Source organism: Kryptolebias marmoratus, linkage group LG14 (genome assembly GCF_001649575.2).
Source record: "Kryptolebias marmoratus isolate JLee-2015 linkage group LG14, ASM164957v2, whole genome shotgun sequence".
NCBI classification, from domain to species: Eukaryota; Metazoa; Chordata; class Actinopteri; order Cyprinodontiformes; family Rivulidae; genus Kryptolebias; species Kryptolebias marmoratus.
In genome coordinates, this window is record NC_051443.1 from 24,306,907 (window position 1) to 24,316,410 (window position 9,504).

The window sequence follows — 9,504 nt, forward strand, 5'->3', positions numbered from 1 at the left end:
GTTACGTAAATGGTCAGAAGTATGCATAGTCATCATGCATTGATTTCTGTATAAATACGCCCTGTCTCAAAGATACTTTGGGATTTTGGGGCAAGCTGATCAAGAGTAAATGTGTCAATAAAATCCCCCGTGTATTGGCTGGAATCCAACGAGTCTCTGACAGTTATTTCGGTGTGCGACATACCTTTGCTTTTCACCCACAATGTCTCTCCCAGCAGGTTTTAGCACGATATCTCCAAACCAAGATGGAGTTTATAGCTTGTTTTTGCGTTGGCTAAGGCTGTGGCAGCCATCTTAAATCGAGCCGACCCCACATTTTAACAGGCGTAGATGTACATCCAGCTGGTATTTCTGACAGTTTCGCTAAATTTTACGAATTGGTTGGTGAGATATTTTGCTAACGTCGACGGTCAGTGCCAAAAAGTTTGAAGCAAAAAAACGTAAAACATCGTATCTTTGAGCTACTACCACGCCACAAACGAGCTCGCCTGAGTTTCAGGAGGTCACTTGGCTGAGACGGCCATCTTGAATTGGGGCTTCACGAGATATTACGCTAACAGACAGAGACGGGAGGTCGCAGTAGTTAAAGGCGAGGTTTTGGGATTGGACACCCCTGGTCTAACCAAACGGGTCAAAGTGTGATTTCTCCAAAAGAATCAGGAGGAAGACGAGCGGCGGGCTGGATTACCTTCAGCTTGGGAAGCCGTTTGATGGTCTTGAGCGGCCGCAGGACTCGGAGGACTCGGAGGGACTTGATGGTGTTGATGTCCTTCCCTTTGGTGCCTCTGCGCAGACGGAGAGCCCGGTGAGTTTGGGTCGTGCACCGACTGCCTGTTTGCTGTTAGTGGAGTTCATGCATGGACTGAAACATGCAACAGAGCCGGAATAATTCCTGGTCTTCCTCCCACCTTTCTTCTGCCGCCTACATTTCATCTTTTGTTTGTTATTCTGCTTTCCTTGGATTTCTCTGTCCCATTTTCACCTTTTGTTTCCTCTCTGCATCCATTTTTGCATTCCCTATCCACCAATTAGTCCTTTCTTTCCTTTAATTCAATCTTCTTTTTAATCATTTTCCCAACAAACAGGCAACAGTTTTAGTTTTTCTTGTCTTTTTGTTGTTATTTCTCAATAACCTGAATGACTCATCACTGGAAGTTTCACACAACAAACTGAACAAATTTCACTGTTAAAATGTTATTAAAAAGATGGATTTTTTTGTACATTTCGTTCCCTGTTGGACTGCTTACCTGAGCACCAATTTCACCACAAGCATTTTGTATTTTTCACAGGAAATGCTAAAAAAAAATTGGATTTGGGAGGCAGATTTTTATTTTTGCAGGAACCACACTTCCTGTTTGAACTGGGAGCGGGGCAAGCTGCGATGCTAGAAACATCAAACTAAAGCCGTAATTCACTTTTTATTTCATTGATAAATGGGTTAAAAGCGACTTGTTGTATTTACGGAAGCCAAATCTCTGAAGAGCAGGAAAAAAGCCATCGGATGAATCAAAAACATCCGACACAAAGTGCTCTGGCTGCAGTCCGAGAGATGCTGCTCGCAAAGCTAATAACTCAATTAAAGATAAAAATGCTAAACTTATAAACCTGCGCATGATTAAACATCAGAGGAGCACGAGGGGCCTTTATTTAATCTGTTAGAGTGCCCTCGTGTCCGTGGAGAAATGAAACATGAAGGAAAAGCTGCTGCTCACCGAGAGTTCAGCAAAGAGCTACTTTCAGCTGTCCGTGGAGCGCCGGGACGAGCTAAAACTACCTGCAGGTAGCCGAAGGAAACTCAGAAACCAGGAAAACTAGATTCAGACAGCTGAAAAACAACTAAAAGCTAGCTGAAAGTCGCTAAATCCTGGCGAAAAGCTAAAAAAAGCAAAAGGCTCGATAGAAGTAGTGATATTGGCTAGCAGCTAAACGAAGAAAAAGGATAGATAAAAGCTAAAATAACAGCTAAAAGCCAAAAGTAGCAGAAGTTCAGCTAAAAGCTAAAAGTAATAAAACACTAGTCGAAGTTACAAAAGAACAGATAAAAGCTAAATGTACCAAAAAGCTAGCTAAAACTAGCAAAAGGTTAGCTGGAAGTTAAAAGTAGAAGAATGCTAGCTAAATAAAGCAAAAGGCTAGCTAGAAGTAGCAAAATGGTGGCTTGATTCTAAAAGCTAAAGCAGAAAATTGCTAACTAAAACCTTAAGCCAAATGAACCGAAACGGCTAGCTAAAAGTAGCAGAAGTCTTGCTAGAAGCTAACAGAAGCAAAAGGCTAGCTCAAAGTTAAAACAATAGCTAAAAGCCAAAAGTAGCAGAAGTTCAGCTAAAAGCTAAAAGTAATAAAACACTAGCCGAAGTTACAAAAGAACAGATAAAAGCTAAATGTACCAAAAAGCTAGCTAAATAAAGCAAACAGCTAGCTAAAAGTAACAAAATGGTGGCTTGAATCGAAAAGCTAAAGCAGAAAAATGCTAGCTAAAACCTTAAGCTAAATGAACCAAAATGGCTAGCTAAAAGTACCAAAAGTCTTGCTAGTAGCTAACAGAAGCAAAAGGCTAGCTTAAAGTTAAAACAATAGCTAAAAGCCAAAAGTAGCAGAAGTTCAGCTAAAAGCTAAAAGTAGTAAAACACTAGCTGAAGTTACAAAAGAACAGATAAAAGCTAAATGTGGCAAAATACTAGATAAAAGTTAAAAATGCTAAGTAAAAGAAGCAAAATGTTTGCTAAAAGCAGTAAAATGCTAGCTAAAACCTTAAGCTAAATGAACCAAAATGGCTAGCTAAAAGTACCAAAAGTCTTGCTAGAAGCTAACAGAACCAAAAGGCTAGCTAAAAGCTAAAACAATAGCTAAAAAGCCATACATAGCAGAAGTTTAGCTAAAAGCTGAAAGTAGTAAAACACCAGCTGAAGTTACAAAATAACAGAAAATCTATGTGGCAAAAGGCTAGACAAAAGGTTAGCTGAAAGTTCAAAAGTAGCTGAATGCTAGCTAAATAAAGCAAAAGGCTAGCTAGAAGTAGCAAAATGGTGGCTTAAATCTAAAAGCTAAAGCAGCAAAATGCTAGCTAAAACCTTAAGTTAAATCTACCAAAAGGCTAGCTAAATGCTAAAAAAGAACAGATAAAAGCTAAATGTACCAAAAAGCTAGCTAAAACTAGCAAAAGGTTAGCTGGAAGTTAAAAGTAGAAGAATGCTAGCTAAATAAAGCAAAAGGCTAGCTAGAAGTAGCAAAATGGTGGCTTAAATCTAAAAGCTAAAGCAGCAAAATGCTAGCTAAAACCTTAAGTTAAATCTACCAAAAGGCTAGCTAAATGCTAAAAAAGAACAGATAAAAGCTAAATGTGGCAAAAGGCAACCTAAAAGTTACAAATAGCAAAATGCTAGCTAAACGGTTAGCTAAAAGCTAAAAGTAGCGAAAGGAATCAGCATTAATGATCTGTGTTTGAGCACAAAAAAGGCTCCTTGACTTTTTTTATTGCTACAAATAGATCACAGTTTGGTGGCTAACAATTTGCCAACTAATATTAGCCGATAAATTGATGTTTTCAATAGAAAAACTGTTGGAAAAATCCACCAAATCGGAGCCGGATTTTAACACTCATTGCTCCGATCACTTCCTCTTTGGGTTTATGGGTGCTTAGAAGACGTCTATAAACGTATATTTATCTCATCAGTGGGAGAAGAAAAGACGCTGAAATGTAAAGAACTGTGGTTCCGAACATTTTTTCTTTTACGGTGAACAAACTCAAAACTAAACGGCATGCAGCTCTCATGCTTCAAGAACCTGAACACCCTGACATGCAGCCGGCCGAGTCCCATCGAGTCCCGCGGTTCAAGGACCCTCAACGCACTCGGAAGGGAAAATGTCTCCAAATGGCTTTCAGAAGAGCTCGTCGGCAATCGAAGGGTTCTCCTTACCTAGATGTTTTGAAGCGGGTTTAGTTCTGAGAGGATCGCTCGAACTCGAGGTCCTTCAAAAAGCTACCTGAAACAGGTAAGATAATATTTGTTCACGGCCTTTTTCACGAAACCCCACTTCAAAAGATCTGAGGCGTCCTCTGAGACCTTTGATGAGGCAGTCGGAGAGGAAATCAGCCTTTTTAACTTAAAACAGAAACTGGAATCCTTTAATGACTTTCCTTTAAGCTCGCTACAAAAAAGATGACGAGATTCGACCGAATCAACTGCCTGGAACGAGTCGTTCCAAATAAACCCTGTCGGAATCGGTTCCTCGGCCTTCTGAAAGCTATTAGATGGAGCTCCCAATATTGTCTTTTGAGATTTATTTTCCAATATTGGCACAAGAGGAGAAGAGGGAGAGGCATGATGATCAAACACCTGGGGGTGAAAAGGTTCATTAGGAGGTTTGTGTTTAAATGTCAGGAGTAAAAAAAGGGCGAGGGGGAGGGAAGGGGTTTGAATGGAGAGGCGGGTCGAAAAGCCAAAAAAAAGGTAGAGAGGGACAGTTCCCACCTGGCCACGCTTTGTTGCGATCTGATGGAGAAAAGAAATGATAAGCGAGCGGACGATACAGGAAACGAAAAAACCAAACACCAGCATTGAAAGAAAGACAATAGAATAAACACGAATGGGCACGACGTGACGGGTCACGCTTACAACAGAAAGGACAGAAATGACGAGTTTTCATCGAGTTAAGAAGGAAACACTCTGTCCGCGAATCTACTTTAAGCTCCGCCTCCCGGTGTTCGACACCTCCGTGGTACGAAAGGACACGAGTCACGGGACGGAAGGACAAAACGCTGAACAGGAAGTTAACGTGAGAGGGACAGAAAGAGGGGAAGTTATAAAATCTAATAACTCTTAAGATGGCAAATCGGTCAACTTGTTCCTTCGCCAAATTCTACACCCATTAGTTGTCATTTTGTACCCAGCGATAAACAATTTGTGCCCAAAGAGAGATATTTTATGCTCACTGTTTGTCAATTCATACCCAGGGGTAGACAATTTGTACTCATGGGAAGACATTTCCTTCTTACTGGTAGACATTTTGTTCCCAGCAGTAGACAATACATGTTTAGGGGTAGACAATTTGTACTCACGAGTAGATATTTTGAGCCCACTGGCAGACTTTTCCTATCTACTCTTAGACATTTCATACTCACTGGTAGCCATTTTAAACCCACCAGCAGACATTTTGTTTCCACCGGTGGACATTTCATACCCAGTGGTAGACAATTCATGCCCAAAGAGATATTTTACGTCCAGTGGTAGACAATTTGTACCCACTGGTAGACATTTCGTACCCACCGGTAGTGGTTTTATATCCACTGGTAGCTAGTTTAAACCCACAAGTAGACATTTTGTACCCACCGGTAGACATTTCGTACCCACGGTAGACATTTTGTACCCACCGGTTGACAATTCATGCCCAGGGGTAGACATATTGTACTCACGAGTAGACATTTCATACCCACTGGTAGCTATTTTAAACTCACCAGTAGACATTTTGTTTCCCTCGGTGGACATTTCGTACCCACCAGTAGACAATTAATACCCAAACAGAGATATTTTGTGCCTACTTGCAGACTTTTCCTGTCCACTCTTAGACATTTGGTACCAACCAGTAGCCATTTAATATCTGTTGGGTACAAAATGTCTTCCATTTTGAACCCATGCAGTCACGTGCACGTTTCCCCTCCTGCACTACAAGGATCCTAGTAATTGTGCACGCACTGACTATTATATGCACAAAAGAGATATACCATAAACGCAACCATCTTTTTATCCCCCCTCATTTTGCACCGCAGCCAACCCTGCGAGTCCAGAGGGAGCAGCTCCAGGCGGTCCAGGATCCAGCTGAGGATCTGGGGCTTTGGTTTAACCACACCACTACAAAAACACAAAACTGGTCCAAATGTTTACTGACAAAGCGTAGGACGGCTGCCAGCAGGGGTGGGTATGAAGTGGGCCGAGTCGGGTACAAAGTGAAACCTTATTTTCAAACCCAAAAATACAGAACTGACCAAAAACGCAAAGGTGTGATTTGGCAAAAGGTACAAATTGACCTGGAGCTGAATCTCACTCATCTGTGCAAACCAAAAAAAACAAACAAAAAAGGAACATGCTTGGATAAAGTTAATGCCATAAACATAAAAAACTGCCATTCACTCTGTTTTCTATGTGCCCTGATTACAAACAGAAGCAGATAAGCTTAAACCATAAAATAAACCCTAAAACCTTCATTTCTGGGAGCATTTTGTGCAGCAGTTACTTACAGATGGTTTGTGCAAACACACATAAATACATATCTGATAATTGCAAAGCAGGTAATTGCATTTATGTAACCTGAATGCAGTGTTATATAACAAGCAAAAAAAAAAACAAAAAAAAAACAGAGTAAATGCCAGTTTCCTCAGTCATGACTCCGGCTGTGATGATAAGAACCGCCGATGACAAAATATGACATTTGCTCAAAAACATTTAGCTGGGAGAGAAAAAAGGGCCGGTGCCGACTGTAAACTCGGGCGACGCGAAGGAAAGCAGAGGGACACAAACAGATAAACAGAAAGAGCACACATTACCCCATAAGGCTCCTGAAAGCAAGCGAAGCCGGGAAACGGGCGGTAGAGAGAGACGGNAGTTGTTGTGGTTGGTTGTGGGGTTGGTGTGGGTGGGGGGGGGGGGGGGGGGGGGGGGGGAATCAAAAACAAAAAAGAGGAAGAAAAAGACTCAGCAACAGATAAAAGACAAAGAGAAGCAGCGATAGAAAAGACTGAGTCACACGAAACCAGTCAGCGTGTGGAAAAAACTGTTGTTTTTCCTCCAAAGATGAGTAAAACGGGGGTTTACTCGAAGATTAACTATCGACTTAAATGTGGTTACTGTAAGACTTGTAAAAAATACAATCATGTGCAAAAGTCTTCAGTCGTTTCATTCCATTTTCCTGCAGAGCAGTCAGACTATATCGCAACTTTTTAAAAGGATCTTTACGAACATTTCTTAAAAAATGTCTGAAGATGTAATTTGGCTGCTTTTCCACTCAGATTCTGACCATTTTTGTCACCTGACTCCGATCTACGGATCATAAAAAGAGCTCCTTACTTAAAGGATGAACCAGCGTTAACAAATACAGAATTTGTTCCCATTTCTTTGGCCGAACCTGCAATGATTCCCGAAAAGAAAACGATTTGACAGAGAATTGGACTTTTTTTCCACCAAAAAGGTGATTCTAAAAGCTGCAAATGAAAGCGAAACGTCGCGGCTATCAATGCTACGGTTAGCCAATCACGCCACGTCCCAGAGAAACCTCGCTTGGAGTCGTAATGTCTACGAATGTCATGAAAACATACGGCATCATCTCACTATTGCTGTAATAATAACCAGGGAAATAAAAGTGTTTTTGCTGCAGGACCATGAATAAAACTCCCAGCTCCTTTAAATATGAAGCAAAATATCCAGAACAAACACGAAGACTCCTCCAGCTTCACCGTCATTATTTTTACATCACTTAGCCTTTTAGCTGACTGGAAATAAAAGGGACTAAAAGGGAAAAAGACAACGAGAACGCGCAGAAGGAAAGACGTAAAACAAAGGGGACTCACGAGCAGGCGAACGCCACCAGAGCGCCGCTGACCACGATGAAGTCCAGGATGTTCCACAGGTCGCGAAAATACGAGCCGGGGTGGAGGAGCAGCCCCAGGTCAATCATCTGGAGTCAAACGAGAAGAACGCGGCTTTATTCAGATTTGTTTCCATCGCACGTTCATAAAGTCGACCAAGTTGCTTTATGACAGGAAAGACTGTCATAAAGAACTGAACAAATACAATAAAATAGACTTTAAAACAATCTAAAACTGCTTTATGGAACTCCGACTGAGCTGGAATCAGGAACATCAGGAGGAAAAATGATGATCAGCTGGAGTAAAATCAGCCGTGAAGGTTGTTTGTTCGGCGGCTCCGCTGCTCGGGAGGGGTCACGTAGGTTCAACAGGAGGTCCAACATCAGGGGTGTCAAACTCGGGGGTCGCTCTCCTGCAGGTTTTAGATCAGGGGGTCTCCAATCCTGGTCCTCTTTGGGCCACCATCCTGCAGGTTTTCCTTGTTTCCTCTGCTCCAACACACCTGATTTGAATCAATGGGTGATTAACAGGCTTCTGCAGAACATGAAGAGGTGATTTAACTATGAATCAGGTGTGAAAGAAGTAAAACCTGCAGGATGGTGGCCCTCCAGGACCAGGATTGGAGACCCCCTGGTTTAAATGGACGACTTGTTGCCGTGCTTCAGGAGAACTCGATGATTTGGTGAGGAGGCGATTGAACCGTTTGAATCAGGTGCGTCGGAGCAGAAGAACCTAAAACTCTCAGATCAGCGGCACCTCGAGGTCCTGGAGTCTGACACCCCTGATGTAGATCGAGGCTCTGGGCGGATGAAAGGGATCCAGACCACCTCCAAAAACTGAAACCGTCTTCCTTCTGCTTATCAACTACAAACTCAACGCTCGGGAGGGAATGTAGCGAGAAATCTGAACGTGTTCTGGTGGGGAAACAAAAAAAACAAAACGGGGGTTCTCACCTTAATCACCATCTCAAAAGTGAAGACTCCTGTAAAAACGTAATCCAGATATTTCAGAACCTGCAAACACAACATAAAGATCTGAGACGACCCATCGGTAGATACCGTATTCTCCGCACTGCAAACTAGAAGTACTCATCGTTTTAAAGCATTTCACTTTAAGAGTCACTTTAGAATTAACTGCTGCACCAAAAATATGATTTCCCTCTCGGTCTGAATGAATCAGCCCGAATCGAATCCCCGTCCGCGCCCGCGAGCGTGCACATCCACGTCGGCCCGACTCACGTTGTTCCGCGGCGCGTTGGCCTGCACGGGGTCCTCGGCCGCCAGCGTGATGCTGCTCATGGTGATGACCAGCAGGATGCACATCTCAAAGTAGCGCAGGTTGACCACATAGTGGCACAGGCGTCGCACGCTGCAAGACCACGCACACACAGACGCACACGTGAAGGAGGCGTCTGAGGTTCGAATCATGACAGAGGAGCTCTAAATGCTGCTTCTCTTCTTTTCACTCAGGGATCAGTCATGAAAAATCGAAGCATCAGCAACACAATTTGTCTAATTTGGCCCAAAAAAATTATAAAGACAATTCAAAAACAGATCAAAAGTGGCATTCATTAACAACAACATCCCCATATCAGACAAACCCTCCTCAGTTAGAGTTATCTGTATATTAAGTTTTAATCAGTCCCTCCAGGATTTTGCGGACATTTTTTGTGATTGTTGCGGTTAAAATGCCTGATTTCGAGGGGCATTTTCCTAAAAGGTGCAATTTTTTTTTTTTACTAAAATCAATAAAAAACATAACTTTTAATATTTAAACCAAAAATCCTTCCTAGTTCTGTAAGATAATTCCCAACAAACATTGACATTCTCAAAAGGTGCTTTATTTGAGAACTTTGATAGCTTCTAAACTGACATTCATGAGCATTTCTGGATTGTCCCTGGTCTGCAGCTCTCCTCACATGTTTT

At 42.2% G+C, this 9,504-nt stretch overlaps 1 protein-coding gene across 1 annotated transcript in view; it reads right to left on the bottom strand.

The window, feature by feature from the left end:
* The window catches only part of cacna1bb (calcium channel, voltage-dependent, N type, alpha 1B subunit, b), a 140,768-nt gene that overhangs the window by 50,896 nt on the left and 80,368 nt on the right, over nucleotides 1-9,504 (bottom strand). The window contains exons 24-29 of the mRNA XM_037979527.1: nucleotides 8,818-8,947; nucleotides 8,533-8,592; nucleotides 7,562-7,668; nucleotides 6,542-6,553; nucleotides 4,473-4,493; nucleotides 689-785 (exon numbers count right to left, since the gene is read on the bottom strand). Of these exons, the coding sequence (XP_037835455.1) occupies nucleotides 689-785; nucleotides 4,473-4,493; nucleotides 6,542-6,553; nucleotides 7,562-7,668; nucleotides 8,533-8,592; nucleotides 8,818-8,947 (427 nt within the window). The remainder of the gene's footprint in view (nucleotides 1-688; nucleotides 786-4,472; nucleotides 4,494-6,541; nucleotides 6,554-7,561; nucleotides 7,669-8,532; nucleotides 8,593-8,817; nucleotides 8,948-9,504) is intronic.